Source organism: Carlito syrichta, unplaced genomic scaffold (genome assembly GCF_000164805.1).
Source record: "Carlito syrichta isolate Samal-C Ts95f unplaced genomic scaffold, Tarsius_syrichta-2.0.1 Scaffold312207, whole genome shotgun sequence".
Lineage (NCBI taxonomy): Eukaryota > Metazoa > Chordata > Mammalia > Primates > Tarsiidae > Carlito > Carlito syrichta.
The window spans coordinates 241,903-258,787 of NW_007256303.1; the positions used below are offsets into that span (position 1 = coordinate 241,903).

Sequence of the window (16,885 nt, forward strand, 5' to 3'; positions counted from 1 at the left end):
TATACACTACCACGCCCAGCTAATTTTTTTGATTTATTGTGGAGAGGAAGTCTCACCATGTTGCCTAGGCTGGTCTCAAATCCCTGGACTCAAGCAATCCTCTCGCCTTCACCTCCCAAAGTGCTGGGATTTCAGGTGTAAGCCATTGCGCCCGGCCAGATCTAGATATTTTAAAAGTCTCTACATTCATCAAGGGAAAAAAGTTAGACAGGGGTGTATGTGTGTGTGTAGGTCCTAGTCTCTTCCAGCTCCTTGAGGTAGCCATCTCTTATTTAATCTAAAATAACACGTGCCTAGCAAAGTACCTAGCCCATGATATAGGGTTAACAAACTTCTAATAAATGATATATAAATATTTTATTGAGGTATATTAGAGAACTTTGAGAAATAAAAATTATAGATTAGATTTCTAAAGGAAAACACAGTATCTGTAGGTGGTTAGGAAAATGGCTTGTCAAGACTACAATCATTTGATTTTGGTCTCCCTGCCTCAGGAGTAAGTAAAAGAAATCCAGACAAGAGATTGATATTAATCTGATAGACTGCACTGGCATCCACTGGTCCAGGGATCAGTTTCAGGAAAAAGAAGGGCTTAGTGGCACTGCTGAGGTCAAAGGGCTGGTGACCAAAAGGGACAAAGTCAAGTTAGGAACTGAGCTGGTCCAACAGCAGGCTGGACAGGAATGTAGCCTCTGTTCCAACCCGTCACTTCCCTAGAAACATCTGCAGTACTCAGGGTCATCACAGTGACATTCCATGCCACACAGTGTGGCAGCATTCTGCTTTCTGTCTGTATATCCATTTCTTTCCTTGTTCCCACCTGTGTGTCAATGTGCCCACCTTCATAACTGGGCTGTTTCTCCACCTGGGCTTTGAGACCCATCACTCTTGCAGTTATCATTATCCTCTCCCCAGTGTATTCCATATCCACTTCTCCAATGGAGTCATCTCATTATCATTTACACATGATCAAGTTTCCCCTATCTCTGAAATAACAAAAACGCCCTCCCATCAAACCCCTTTTCCTGTCCAGCTATCACCCTTTCTCATCAAAGCTAACATCATAGCCAGGCATGGTGGCTCGTGCCTGTAATCCCAGTACTTTGGGAGGCCGAGGTGGGTAGACTGCTTGAGCCCAGAAGTTCGAGACCAACCTGGGCAACGTATTTAAAACCTAGTCTCTACAAAAAAAAAAAAAAAAACTAGGCAGGTCACCTGAGCCTAGCAGGTAGAGGCTGTCGTGAGTTGTGATCGTCATGATTGTACCACTGCACTCTAGCTTGGGTGACAGAGTAAGATCCTGACACAAACAAACAAACATACATACACACACACACACACTCTCTCTCTCTCAAAAGGCTGGGTGCAGTGGCTAATGCCTATAATCCCAGCACTTTGGGAGGCCAAGATGAGAGGATTGCCTGAGCCCATGGGTTTGAGACCAGTCTGGACAACTTGGCGAGACCTCATCTCTACAATTTAAAAAAAGGGGGCGGGGCTCAGTAGCTCAGCCTGTAATCCCAACACTTTGGGAGGCCAAGGTGAGTGGACTGCCTGAGCTCGAGTGTTTGAGACCAGCCTAGGCAACTTGGCAAGACCTCGTCTCTACAATAAATCAAAAATTAGCCAGGCGTGCTAGCGTGCGCCTGCAGTTCCTGCTACTTGGAAGGCTGAGATGGAAGGATCGTTAGAGCCTAGCAGGACAACGCTGGGATGGCCGTGAGCGTGTCACTGCACTCTAGCCTGGGCAACAGAGTGAAACTCTGACTTAAAAAATAATAATAAGCTAACACCCTTGCAGTTGCCTTACATTTACTATCTACATATCACTACCTCCTGTTCACTCCTCAGGTCACTTTCCAGATCCACCATTATTCAAGTAGCTCTTGAAAAGGTCACCTATAAGCCAGGTTCGGTGGCTCAGCCTGTAATCCCAGAGCTTTGGGAGGCTGAGGTGAGTGGATTGCTTGAGCCCACGGGTTCGAGACCCACCTGAGCAACTTGGAGAGACCTCATCTCTATAATAAATCAAAAATCAGCTGGGCATGGTAGCACACGCCTGTAGTTCCAGCTACTTGGAAGGCTAAGGCAGAAGGATCACTGGAGACGAGCAGGTCGAGGCTGCGGTGGTCAGGAGCGGCCACTGCACTCCAGTCTGGCTGACAGAGTGAGACTCCAACTCAAAAAAAAAAAGAAAAGGTCACCTAATGACACCTCCATGCTGCTCAGTTTAACTGGTAATTTTTAGGCCTCATTTTCTATGACCATTTTCCCTTTTGAAAACACTTTCTTCCCTTATGTCATGACCATTGCCTGATTTTTCAAACACTTAGCCATTCCTTTACATGATCCTTTTCCTCTTTTACATTTTGGAATTCCTCGTAGTCAACTTTAAGTTCCCTCTCTTCTTGGTCCATCCAATCCCATCACCTGAAGCCTCATCTCCCTTCGGTATGCAGACCACCCCCAGCTCTTCTGAACTCCAGACCCAAACACCCAACTGTCTACCTACATCAGTACTTCTTTTTCTTCACATCAACAGTTTTTGAACTATGACACAAATTAGACTTGACAGAATCAGCAGGGCTCTGTGGCTCAGCCTGTAATCCCGCGCCTTTGGGAGGCTGAGGTGTGTGGATTGCCTGAGCCTGTGGGTTCGAGACCCGCTTGGGCAACTTGGCGAGACCTCACCTCTACAATAAATCAAAAACTAGCTGGGCGTGGTAGCGCGCACCTGTAGTTCCAGCTACTTGGAAGGCTGAGGCAGAAGGATTGCCAGAGCCCGGCAGGTGACAGAGTGAGACTCCAACTCAAAAAAAAACCCAGAAATCCCACTTCCCATTTAACATACACAATACATGAGTATTCCAAAATAAAATCATGGACATTTCGCCTGCCCTCTCCCTGTCCACTCCCACCAAGCTGGGTCTCCATTCATCCATGTCAGGGCAGAAACCTAAAAGAACACCTTTATTCTTTTAACAGCTCTCTATTTAATCCATTATGAGATTTCTGGTAATTTTTCCTCCTAAATATTACTCAACTCTGTCTACTCCTAGCTCCATACCCCACCTGCTAAAGCTACCACCAACTCTTGTGTAGTCTACTATGGTAATGGTCCCAAAGGGATCTCCCCAGATCGGCTCCTGCCTCCTCCGTCCTCCACACTGTATCCAGAGTGATTTTTTTTTTTAAAGTAAATCTACATTGAATATCCCTTACCTGAAATGCTTGGGACCAGAAGTGTTTCAGATTTCGATTTTGTCATATTTTGGAATATTTGCTCTGTTCTTATTGGTTTAGGATCTCTAATTAAAAATCCAAAGTCTGAAATGCCTAATGAACATTTCCTTTGAACAACATATTGGCACTCATAAAGTTTTGGAGTTTTTATTTTGGATTTGAATTGGGGGTATGTGGAGGATGTAAATAATTGTTCTAACCTGACCTCGATGGAGCTGTGGTACCTGGCACAAGTGTAGGCAACTTCCCTCTCCAGACCCCTTGGTGCCACTCGTCACCTCCCTAGCACAACCCTATAACACGCCCCTCTCTGCAGACAGCAGTCTCCCTTTTGCTGTGCCTGCTGCTTTCTTGCAGCATATTTCTGTACTCTGTCTTTAATAAATCTGCCAAATCTGCCTTTTTTTTTAGTTGGAGTCTTACTCTGTCGCCCAGGCTGGAGTGCAGTAGCATGCTCACAGACACTGCAGCCTCCTGCTGAACTCAGGTGATCCTTCCACCTCAGCCTTCCAAGTAGTGTAACTACAGGTGTGTGCCACCACAACTGGCTAATTTTTGGATTTATTGTAGAGATGAAGTCTTGCCAATTTGTAGAGGCTTGGCAATCCTCTCACCTTGGCCTCCCAAAGTGCTGGGATTATAGGCATGAGCCACCGCACCTAGCCAAATCTGCCTTTCTTAATTCACAACTGACTTAGGTGAATACTTTCACTGCCCATGTGGCTCTAACCTCAATTAGTCTTATGCAGGACAGGATATTTAACCTGTACTTTTACTATTATTATTAAATAATAGTTAAAATGTAAGTAGTTACTTTGAACCAGGTTCTCTCTTAATCCTTATAACAATCTCATGTTATGGTAGGTACTGTCATATCTTCATTTGGTAGATGAAAAATGGGGAGAGAGGGATTACATCCCAATGCCAAAGAGCTGATATGTGGCAGAGTTGGCATTTACATGCAGGCGGTCTTATTTCAGAGCCTGTGCTCTTAACTCTTTGCTGTGTCATCATCTCTAACAATATCACATAGCAAGACACACTCTTGAAAACTGTTAGTCCTGGCCAGGTGTGGTAGCTTATACCTGCAACCCCAGCACTTTGGGAGACTGAGGTGAGAGGATTGCTTGAGCCCAGGAGTTCAAGATTGGCCTGGGGAACTTGGTGAGACCTCATCTCTACAATAACAAAAAATGAGTGAGGCATGGTGGCATGTGCCTATAGTTCCAGCTTCTTGGAAGGCTGAGGCAGAAGGATAACTGAACCTAGCAGTTCCAGGTTGCACTGAGTATACATTCCAGTCTGGATGAAAGACTGAGATGCTGACTCAAAAAAATATACACATATACATATACATATATATGTATGTTAGTCCTATGAGTAGTAAAATCAGAAACTATAGATTCAAGAAAGTTTTTCAATTTAAAAAGTTTATATCTAGTTAGGTAAAATTAGAGTATTAAAGCTAATCAAGGAAAGATAACTATATGCTTTTTTTTTTTCTTTTGAGTTGGAGTCTCACTCTGTTGCCCAGGCTGAAGTGCAGTGGCACATTCACAGACACCACAGCCTCAACCTGCTAGATTAAAGCAATCCTTCTGCCTCAGCCTTCCAAGTAACTGGGACTACAGGTGCATGCTAATACGCCCAGTTAATTTTTTGATTTATTGTAGAGATGAGGTCTCACCAAGTTGCACAGGCTGATTTCGAACTCCTGGGCTCAGGCAATCATCTCACCTCCGCCTCCCAAAGTGTTGGGATTACAGGCGTGAGCCACCATGCCCAGCCTAACCAGGCTTTCTATACCACTTCTTATAGTGTCCCTCTCTTTCAGAAATAAAATGTTAAATTGCTTGTATAGATCTGAAGTCTAACCCCAATGCCAATTATTACATTGTTCAATTTGAAGAGTGAGTTCCTTAGCTTTTTAAAACATATTCTTTGCAAAAGTAAAAGATTCTAAAGCTTCAGAAAATTAAGTCTCAGATTGTAAGTTTACTACTAATTCATATTTCTAGACAAAGCATCCCCGAAAAAAATGCCTGCTGCTCTTTTTAGAGAGGAATAACATAGCTCTCAGTTCTCTGTAACTGTCTCCTAGTTGGGTCCTACTGCAGTCCTTCCTACCTGCATAGACAAGTCTGCTTGGAACACTGTTCTCAACACATCACTATGATCAAGCCTGGTGACTAGCTCGCCCTGCCTAATGCTTCAGCTCTGAGTCCTTGGCCTAGCCTCTCCTTGGATGATCTGACCCTACTCATCTAATCTTACCTCTTAACACTTCTCAGAAAACGCATACTTGCTGGAGTCATTCGGCCTGGCTGTGCACCAGACTAGCCTGAGACAGTACCAGCACCACAGACTCTAGGGCCCCACCTCAGACCATCTTACTCAGGCGCAGTCTGGGCATGGGGTCAGGAATCAATACATTTTTTAAAAAGTCTTCCAAGTGGATCTGACGCAATAGTTCAACACTAGTTTGGCTGGTACATGAGACAACTATGCAAACTCAGTCCTTCAGGGTTACTCGTTACTTCCTGTCTGGCAAGCAACCTCCACTTATTCCCCTGTACCCTATACTCCCTTTCTCCTATAAATATTTCCCTTTCCTCCACCCACTTTCTCTTCTGCCTTCTCTGGACTAGTGTAGCATTTCTAGTTTGAAGGAATGATTTTCTGTGCTCCTAATTAGATCATAACTTTTTAAGAACTGAGCCCATCTCATGGCTGTTTGACTCCACCACCTCTTAGACACTGCAGCCTCTGTCTCAATTTCTTTACTTGCAATATAGAACTATTACTATCATCTCATAAAAACAGATGTGAGGACTGAAATGGTCAATACACGAAAAGCAGTTAGCACAGTGCCTGGTACACAGTAGGCATTCAATAAACATTATCCACTACCAGTAGTAGAATCAATTAGAGCACAGAAAAGACTGAGTGAAGATAGATTCTGGTGTGAATAACTACGCTGGATAAGATACTGGGAGGCCCAGTATGGTGGCTCATGCCTATAGCACTTTGGGAGGCCAAGGAGTTCAAGATCAGAAATTCAAGACTTGAGCCCAGAAGTTCAAAACCAGCCTGAGCAACATAGCAAGACCTCATCGCTACAGAACAATTTTTTAAAATTAGCCAGGCATGGTGGCCTGTACCTGTAGTCCCAGCTACTTGGGAGGTCAAGGCAGAAGGATCGCCTGAGCCCAGGCTGTGGTGAGCCTTGATCGTACCACTGCACTTCAGCCTGGGTGACAGAGTGAGACTCCAACTCAAAAGCAAGCAAGTAAGCAAACAACCAAGATGGTGAAGTGGAAATAGAAATGGGACAAATATAACTGGTAACAGGATAGAAAAAGGTCACTCAGTAACTGGTAACTGACTGAACTAGTAGTAGGAGGAGGAAGAAAAAATGAGTTAAGGATGCCTCTACAATTTCAGATGAGTAATGGTGTGCAGAAGAATGTCTCTACTTAAAAGGCTAAATGAAAAGTTTTCCTGACCTCCAATGTTTGATCAGATCATTTTCTCTTATTTTCTAATAACTCAAGGCCCTTCTCAGAATACAGGATTATTCTGTATTACAATTAAAGTAAACCTCTTGGTCAGAACCAATGTTTTCCTGTTTTATAGAGGCCCCATGAAATTAAGAGTGACTCTAGAATGTGCTATCACATGGGCATAGTGTGCAAAATTATTAACAAAAAATTAGAACCAGGCGCGGTGGCTCATGCTTGTAATCCCAGCACTTTGGGAGGCCAAGGTGAGAGGATTATCTGAGCCCAGAGGTTTGAGACTGGCTTGGACAACTTGGTGAGACCCCATCTCTACAATAAAACAAAAAATTACCGGGCATGGTAGCATGTGACTGTGGTTCCAGCAACTTGGAAGGCTGAGGCAGAAGGATCATCTGAGCCCAAGTCGAAGCTGTGATGGCCATGCACATGCCACTGCACTCCAGCTTGGGCGACAGAAAAAAAAAAAAAAATATATATATATATATATATACAGGGTCTTACTCTGTCGCCCAGGCTGGAGAATACTGGCATGGTCATACGAGGGGACCCCAAAACACCCAGAATTATCTTTTTAGAGAGCAGACCCCTTCAAGCACAGGCTTCCTCCGCTAGGTAAGTGTTCTAGGGACCCATAGGCATCAGTGTATTAGCTAGAGTTGTGATACTGTGAAAGGCTGTGTTTAGCTTCAGTAATTTTTTTTTTTTTTTGGATGATGGGTGATTTACAAGTGCATCTGCCCACAACACACTGAGTGTTCAGCAGTTTTGTTTTGTTTTTACCAAAAACAGCATGACCCCACATGCCCTACCTCCCTATTTACCAGATCTCGCCCCAAGCAACTTTTTTGTTTCCCTGGATTAAAAAAAATCCTCAAAGGGAAACATTTGCCAATGTGGAAGAAATGAAACAAAAACAGCAGAAGCACTAAAAGGCATCAAAACTGATGAGTTCAAAAACTGTCTTGAGCAGTGGAAAAAGATATCAATAGGTGTACTGTATCAAATGGAGAGGATGTTGAAGGAGACTGAAGTTTAAACATGTAAGAATATATAATTTTAAGCCGGGCTCGTTGGCTCAACCTGTAATCCCGCGCCTTTGGGAGGCTGAGGTGAGTGGATTGCGCCGCGGGTTCGAGACCCACCTGGGCAGCGAGATTCATCTCTACAATACATCAAAAAATCAGCCAGGCGTGGTAGCACATGCCTGTAATTCCGGCAAAAAAAAAAAAAAAAGAATATACAATTTTTTGTAAATAAATTCCATTTTTTTGGGTCTCTCATACAGCTCACTACAATCTCAAACTCCCAAGGTTTGAGAACAGCCTGGGCAACTTGGTGAGACCTTGTCTCAACAATAAATCAAAAAATTAGCTGGGCGTGCTTGGCATGCCTGTGGTTCCAGCTACTTGGAAGACTGAGATGGAAGGATTGTCTAAGCCCAGCGGGTCGAGTCTGCAGTGGCTGTGAGCGTGCCACTGCATTCCAGCCTGGGCGACAGAGTGAGACTGACTCAAAAAAAAGTTAGAAGTAAATGAGCTTTGACATAATCTGGCCACTAGGGTTTTTTGTGTGATAACTTTTTGGCATGTAGTGTATACAGTAAGTGCAATCACAAGGGGATGCCAGAATCAGTTTCCTTACTAGGAATCCCAGTAGATCATCGACCTTAAGAAGTCAAGAACTTTTCACTCTATGGCCTGGAAACATATCAAATCATAAAAGCATACAGGAACCGTGTGCACCAAAATACAGCACTTCCTATTTTGCTTAAGCAGTAAGTCTTTGGTTACAAGCAAACATGAGTAGGCTCAATGGTCAAAGATATTACTAATATCTGCCAGATGGAATATTCACAAGGATGCTGTTTACATTAGCTGGATGCCAGGATAATGGAGGAGGTAGAGGCTCTAAGACCTGATAGACCCTGAGGGGTTAATTATATGAGCTTTATAGGTTTCCAGTGGGACAAGCAGAAACAGAACAGCAGTGAAAGTGGGTGATGAACCAGCAGGCTTCCTCTGTAATTTTTGGTCTTATACTACATTATCCTCAGTAAAGCTACCAGTTTCCAGGCTGCTTTACTCCAAAATTAAGTGAATCACAGAGCTGATTTCCACACAACTCTTATTCTGTAACACAATATTTCAGAAAAGTGAGCAAACTTGTTTTCTACACCTCTCTAGAGAGCAAGACTGAGGGTGGATGTGATGGAGAAGTGGAATTTAGCTCAATGTAAAGACTCCTGCACCAGCTTCATCTGCTAACAGCTGAACTGCTACCACATGAAAGGATGGACTCCATATTCAGTTGAAACATCTCAAATAATGCAGCACACTGCGTGGGCACAAGTGCTACAGAGACAAATGCACATGAATGCGATCCTTGAACAAGCTCAATATCTGGAAGTCAGGAATGCCAAGTGACTGCAACACACCCTGAGCAGGGCCTTGGGGGAGGAATAGGCACTCGTAGCCAGAAAAGTGTGCTGGTGATGGGTCCGGGAGGTGATGCGGAAATGCGAGCAAACGTATAGAAACATGCTGTGTCCTGGGAGCGCCACGGCACACAGGATGACATGAGCAGTGTTGGCGGTGAGGCTGAGGGTGCAGGTCCTATGTGTCAAACCAAGCTAGAATGCTTGACAGGGCAAGGAAGGAAGTGATACAAAAGTTTGTAACTGGGGAAAGGCCTGAATTTTGTCTGATTTTAGAAATAACTATGGTGCCATTGTAGAGAAATGAACAGGGAAGCTAGGAGACCAAGTGAAAGTCTACAGATGTAGATAAAAGAACAGATGTGAGGACACATGAAGGCATCACCAGCAGAGATAGAGATAAAGGGAACAATATAACAGATGCTAAAAATATAAAATCAAGCTGGGTATGTGGGCTCATGCTTGTAATTCCAGCACTTTAGGAGGCAGAGGTAAGAAGATTGCTTGTATCCAGGGGTTTGAGACCCGCCTGGACAACTTGGCAAGACCTCATTTCTACAATAAATAAAAAAATTAGCTGGGCATTGTGGTGTTCGCCTATGGTTCCAGCTGCTTGGGAGGCTGAGGTGGAAGGATCACTTGAGTCCAGCAGGTCAAGGCTGCAGTGGCTGTGGCATGTCATTGCACTCCAGCCTGGGTGACACAGTGAGACTCCTCAAATCAAGGGTGATCTCCACAGTTCCTTCATGCACACCTGCTATTCTGCCACAGGTTGAGTATCCCTAATCAAAAAATCTGCAACGCTCCAAAATCTGAAACTTTTTGTGCACTGACATGATGCTCAAAGGAAACACTCATTGGAGCATTTCTAGTTGGGGGTTAGGGATGCTCAACTTGTAAGCAAATCTGAAAACAATCTAAAATCTGGTCCCAAGCATTTCAAATAAGGGATTTTTTTTTTTTTTGAGTCGGAGTCTCATGTTAGAAAAGGCCAAACGGCATGGTGGAAATGGAAAAATGAACCATGACATTCCTAGGTTAGCTGTGAGTACTTCACATGAACATGTTGTTTTCTTCATGCTCGACTGTACAGAATTCTTCGGCCGTATCAACAGCAAAGACAGAAGACATAAGGGCCTCAGCTGCCAGGACTTGCTTTGCAGCCAGGGGTCCTCAGAGCACCTGGACTTTGTCAATCAGGCAGGCCTCCAAGGCTGGCTCCCAACATCTGATCCCAAGCATTTCAAATACGGGATTTTTTTTTTTTGAGTCGGAGTCTCACTATGTCACCCAGGCTGGAGTGCAGTAGCACGCTCATGGCCACCACAACCACGAACTGCTGGGCTCAGGTGATCCTTCTATCTTAGCTTTCCAACTAGCTGGAACCACAGGCACACAACACCAGGCTAATTTTTTGATTAACTGTAGAGATGAGGTCTTGCCAAGTTGCCCAGGCTGGTTTTGAGCCCATGGGCTCAGGTAATCCTCTCACCTTGGCCTCCCAAAGTAAATAGGGGATATTTAATCTATCTTTTCAGACTGTGTTCTGTAAAGACACTTCAGGGTTTAATTTCAGGTTAGTGTTTTTTGTTTTGGTTTTGTTTTTCTGAGTCAGGGTCTCACTCTGTCACCCAAGCTGGAGTGCAGTGGCATGATCAAGCTCACTGCAGCCTTGACCTCCTGTGCTCAGGCAATTCTCTTGCCTCAGCCTCTCAAGTAGCTGTGATTATAAGCATGCGCCACCATGCCTGACAATTTTTTTTATTTTTGGTAGAGACAACGTTTCAGTATGTTGCCTAGGCTGCCTACCATGTCCAGCTAGGTTGGTGTTTTAAGGAAAAACAGGTTGAATGAAAAGTATCCTCTCCTTTATTTAAAGGAGTCTATTAAAAAGGAAAAGAAAAAAGAATCTAAGTATCAAAGTCCATTCTAACTCTAAGATTCTATGAAGGTATTATGTGATCTATATCTAAAGGTGTATATCATATTTATACCACCACAGAGATTTGAATGGTTTAAATTTACATGTTGTTTACTAAATAGGATATTCCAAATTAATATTGATCTCCTATTTGTTTCAATATTGCATTTTGTTTAAAAGGCGGAGATTATTAGTAGAATTTCTAAGCTTATAATTAATAGCTTTAATTATAGGCTTTTAAGCCAGTTTTTTGTCATTATACAATGTATGATCACATATATGTGAGATAATAGGGGATAAAATGAATTGTGTCTTTAAAGGTGGTTTTATGAAAGGCACAGAAACGTTCATCAGATGCCTGCTTTCTATAATAAGAAAGCATTTTATCAACAAAATATCATCAGGCATGGTGGCTCATACCTGTAATCCAAGTATTTTAGGAAGCTGAAGTGGGAGGATCACTTGAGCCCAGGAGTTCAAGAACAACCTGGGCAACATAGAGATTTTTTTTTTTTTTGAGTTGGAGTCTCAGTCGCCCTCCCGGCACCGCAGCCTCGACCCGCTGGGCTCCGGCGATCCTTCCGCCTCAGCCGTCCAAGTAGCTGGAACTATAAGCGCGTGCTACCACGCCCGGCTCATTTTTGATTTATTGTAGAGATGAGGTCTTGCCAAGTTGCCCCAGCGGGTCTCGAACCTGCGGGCTCAGGCAATCCACTCACCTCAGCCTCCCAAAGGCGTGGGATTACAGGCTGAGCCACCGAGCCCGGCTCATAGAGATCTTATGTCTACAAAAAATAAAATAATTAGCCAGCTGTGGTGGTGTGTGCCTGTAGTCCCAGCTACTCGAGAGGCTGAGGTGGTAGGACTGTCTGAGCTCAGAAGATAGAGGCTGTGGTGAGCCATGATTGTGCTACTGCACTCCAACCTGGTCAACAGAGTGAGACCCTGGCTTAACAATAACAACAAAATGTGGTGACTACAAGATCCAGGAGATGAAGGCAAGAGCTGCTAAAGGAAGATGGCAAAGTTTGGACCCAGATAATTGAAAACTACCAACAGAAACAGGGAGATGGGAAAGTACTGCCTTGGTTCTAGAGATATGAAAGACAATTAAGAAGACCACCCACCTTCAAATGTCTCAGCTCTCAAGGGGCATGACATAAGTTACGATTGACATATGATAAATAAGTAAAATATATAATTGATAGTGACAGGTACTAAAGGGAAAAAATAAAGAAACAGAAGTGGGGTGTGGGAAATGCCATGGTGTAAATATGACCCAATGTTAATGTACTAGAAATCTAATCCCCAATGCAACAGCGCTGAGATGGGACCTTTAAGCAATGATCAGGTCATGAAGGCCCTCCCGGCATGAGTTAACGCTGTGACTGCAGGAGTGGATTTGTTTTCTCTCACCATGAGACACCTTCCACTATGTTATGACACAGCAAAGCGGCCTTCACCAGACACGGTTCCTCGATCCTGGATTCCCAACCCCCAGAACTGCCAGCCAAATAAGTTTCTAGCTATTAGAAATTACCAAGTCTCAGGTGTTCTGGTATAGTAGCACAAAGGGATGAAGACTGGAAACAAATGAAATTTCAGGCAGGGAGGTATCTCCTAAACCAAGAAGGTGATGCTGGTAAAAGGTAGAAAGTATAGAAGAACATTCCAGGAGAGGGAACAGCACGAGCTTCTGACTCAAGAGCCTGTGGGTGTGTCCCTGGAGGCCAGTGCAGATGGAGTGAGTGATGAGGTGGAGGAGGGTGGGGTATAAGAAAATGATAAAATCAGAGGGTACCAGGGACCAGATCACATAGCCTTCTAGGTCACAATAAGGACCATGGCTTCTGTTGTACATTAAATAGAAAATCACTGAAGAGTTTTGAGTGAAAAGGAGACCATATTCAACTCTCACTTTGACAGGACCACACTAGCTATTGTGTTTTGGAAAAGGAGAAACAAGGAGATGATAAAAGGCCACTTGCAATAACCTACATGAGCGGATGGCCCAGAGCAGGCAGGGGGCAGCGGGACAAGGGGAAGTAAAGGACTCTGGGTATATGTGGAAGGCCGTGCTTGCTAATAGACAGCAGCAGAGTATGAAGAAGAAAGAAGCCAAGGATGGCCTGCAGGACAGAGTTGCCATTCATTGTCATGGGAAAGACTGCCAGAGGAGCAGGGATTCTGAAGATGTTGGCTTAGATGCCCGAGAGGTCCCATGGAAATGCCTGGAAGGCAGTCCTCAGCACACACATACCAAGCCAGGAGACTAGATAAGACCACTACAGAGTGAGTGCAGAAAGGGAACAGGCCCAGGGGCTGAGTGCTGGAGCACTCCCAGGCTAAGAGGTCAGAGCCACAGGGACAGAGGGAGGCTCTGGAAAGAAGTCAGCAAGTGCTAGGAATTGGAACTGGCTCTCAGGAAGGATTTTCACCATATGATAAAAGAACTGGGGGTAGGGGGCGGGGGACAACTTGCCAATATGGCTAAGTGAACATTCAAGCTCTAAAGTTCTGCCTTTCTATATGAAGCTAGGAAGTGACACTTCACCCACAGGAATAAGAGTATGTTTGGGTCACAGGCGGGGCTGGCTCAAGACTTACAAACATCGCCCATGTGATGAACACCTGGTTTCCCACAGTGGAGATATTTTCAGTGAAGGTATTTTCAACTAGAAAAGCAGGTTTTAGCTTTACTTGTCAAGGTAGATATTTGAACTGCACACTGTGGATGAATGAATACTACCAAAGTAGCAGCAAAAAGAAATCTGGAATGGGGAAGCCAGCACGCATCATCCTAACACAAGCATACAGCGTACCAATGGACTATGTTCTGGCAGCATTTCTGCTGTAGGCCAGGCACTGTACTAGCTACTTCTCTAAGTTGCTATATTGATAGACTTTGATGGGACACTCAGTTCACAAAGGAACAAAAATAACAGCATAATAACAGGTCTCTACATAATGCTACGTTACTACATCTTGTTTTAGTTTCATATTTATAATAAAGTGAAGCTCTGCTTTAGAGATGTTACGTATACGTTTTTATCTTTATATGAGCCTATATGTTACATACATATAATATGTTAATTTATTATTCTAGTGTGTGTGTGTATATATATATATATATATATATATATATAATATATTACCCTATTAATAAGTACAATCTGGCAATATGTAAAATGCCTTAACATGTGTAAAGAAAACCAGACTGTCACTCCAAAATATGCCTCATTGACACACAAATCATTTTGGAGCTGAAGACAATTAAGAAGTAGCAAAAAGAAGAAAAGTTATCTCTATCCCTTCCTTTTCTGCCTGAAGGCAAGATATAAATTCTCAATGCTACAGAATCTTATCAGCCCACGGATAGTACTAGAGGAATATGTAAGCCTCACTCCACTGCTTTCTTTCCATATATTTTATCTTCCCAGTTCCCAACCCTTGGAAACCTAAAGTCTCTTTCCTTTGTCCTGCCATTTATCCACAAATTTATTTTCCTTTGTTGAAAATGTGGTATAAGACCGGGCTCAGTGGCTCGGTCTATAATTCTAGCACTTTGGGAGGTTGAGATAAGTGGATTGCCTGACCCCATGCATTCAAGACCAGCCCAGGCAACTTGGTGAGACTTCATCTCTACCATAAATAAAAAAAAATTAGCCGGGCGTGGTAGCGCATGCCTGTAGTTCTGGCTACTCAGAAGGCTGAGGCGGAAGGATCGCCAGAGCCCAGCAGGTCAAGGCTGCGGTGGCCGGGAGCGGCCACTGCACTCCAGTCTGGGTGACAGAGTGAGACTCCGACTCAAAAAAAAAAAGAAGGCTGAGGCGGAAGGGTTGCTGGAGCAGAGCAGGTTGATGCTGAGGTAGCCATGCATGAATGTGCCACTGCACTGCAGCCTGGGTGACAGAGTAAGACTCCAACTCAAAAAAAACCAAAAAAACAAAAAAAACAAAAAAAAGCCAGGCTAGGTGGTTCAGCCTGTAATCCCGCGCCTTTGAGAGGCAAAGGTGAGTGGATTGCCTGAGCCCGTGGGTTCGAGACCCGCCTGGGCAGTGAGACCTCATCTCTACAATAAATCAAAAATGAGCTGGGCATGGTAGCACGCGCCTGTAGTTCTGGCTACTCGGAAGTGAGTGCGGATGACCCCAGCAGGCTGCCTCGCGGGGAAGACCGACTCAAAAAAAAAAAAAAGAAGAAAAGCAAAGAAAAGGTTGTATTAGCCAGAGTTCCAAGCCACACCTTTGAGTTACTTTTCATTTATGGTTTCTCCTATGTGATGAACACTGCGCTCATTAATAAACTTGTTTTTCTCTTGTTAATCTGTCTTTTGTTACAGGGGTTCCAGCTAAGAACGCTGAGGGTTTCAGAAAAAATTATTTTTCCTCCCAAACATGTTCATACAAAGAGTATTTGTTCAAGTATCACTTATAAAATCAAAAAATATATATATCAGCAACCTAAGATTCCAATAAAAGGAACTCAATCACTGGGACATCCATACCATGTATTATTAATCAATAAATATTTTAAAGATAAATATATACTGATATATTCATATAACAATAAACAGTCACCCAAGACTTCCAAATCTGGGAAACAATGGCCTCCTCCCACACGGAGGTCCCTGAGCCGGCCAAGGGATGCAAATGAATGCTAGCCACAGGGTGAGGAGCTTGTGTGAGCAGCCTCGGTGTTGCAGTTACACCAAAGGACCCTGGCACACACATATCTATCTGCTAAGGAAAAGCTCTGGGAGGGTACACACAAACGTGTCAACAGTGGTGATCTGTAAGTGTTCTGGAAGTTTTTCTTATCTGCGATTTTAAAATTTTCTTCAACGAACAGTGTTTGTTTTTGAGGCAGAAAAAAAATTTTTTTAAGTTAAATGAAATGTTTAAGTATCAAATACATTACTTAGAATCATTTTCTTAAACAGTGAAGGAAAAGAATAATTTCTGGCAGATATTCACACTGTCCAGCCTCTAGCCCGGCCCAGCCCTGCCCCCCCGTAGTGCTGGTACTTACGTTCCTGGAGACACTCCGTGTCTGTGCAGTAGGCCTGCGACTGCCGTAGCTACAACAGACAAGAAAGGGCGGTGAGCCGTGACTGGACCACATGGACAATTGAAACATCATGTTTCATGGTTTGGGGTTTTTTTGAGTCAGGGTCTTACTCTCTCACCCAGGCTAGAGTGGCAAAATCACAGCTCACCACTGCCTCAACCTCCTGGGTTCAGGCAATCCTTCCCCTCAGCCTCTGAGTAGTTGGGACTACAGGCATGTACCACCATGCCCGCCCTTTTTTTTTTTTGTAGACAGAGGTCTCACTAAGTGCCTAGGCTCCTGGGTTTGAGCTCCTGGGCTCAGGCGATGCTTCCACCTTGGCCTCTCAAAATGCTAGGATTACTGGGATGAGCCACCACGCGTGGCCATCAAGTTTCATTTGTAATGAATCCTACCACAGTACATATGGTACATTCAAAATCAGATACAAACACAACACACTAAGGGGCTATCTACTTTTCTTCTACTAAAACTTTTCAAATATACTGTGATCTGGTGCAATTCACCTATTTAAATTCAGGAATTAAAAAGAATCATACTTAACCCTCATTTGTACCCCATATTTTAAAAATAAAATAAAATAATTTTTTAAAAAATCACTCTTAGCTGGGCTCGGTGGCTCAGCCTGTAATCCCATGCCTTGGGAGGCTGAGGTGAGTGGATTGCCTACTTGGCGAGACCTCACCTCTACAATAA

General features: G+C 43.8%; 1 protein-coding gene across 2 annotated transcripts in view; it reads right to left on the bottom strand.

Annotated features, from left to right (window-relative positions):
• The window catches only part of SMIM14 (small integral membrane protein 14), a 64,489-nt gene that overhangs the window by 4,268 nt on the left and 43,336 nt on the right, over nucleotides 1-16,885 (bottom strand). For both annotated transcript variants that reach the window (XM_021718475.1, XM_008069787.2), the window contains one exon: nucleotides 16,151-16,199. In XM_021718475.1, coding sequence (XP_021574150.1) covers nucleotides 16,151-16,199 — 49 coding nt within the window. The remainder of the gene's footprint in view (nucleotides 1-16,150; nucleotides 16,200-16,885) is intronic.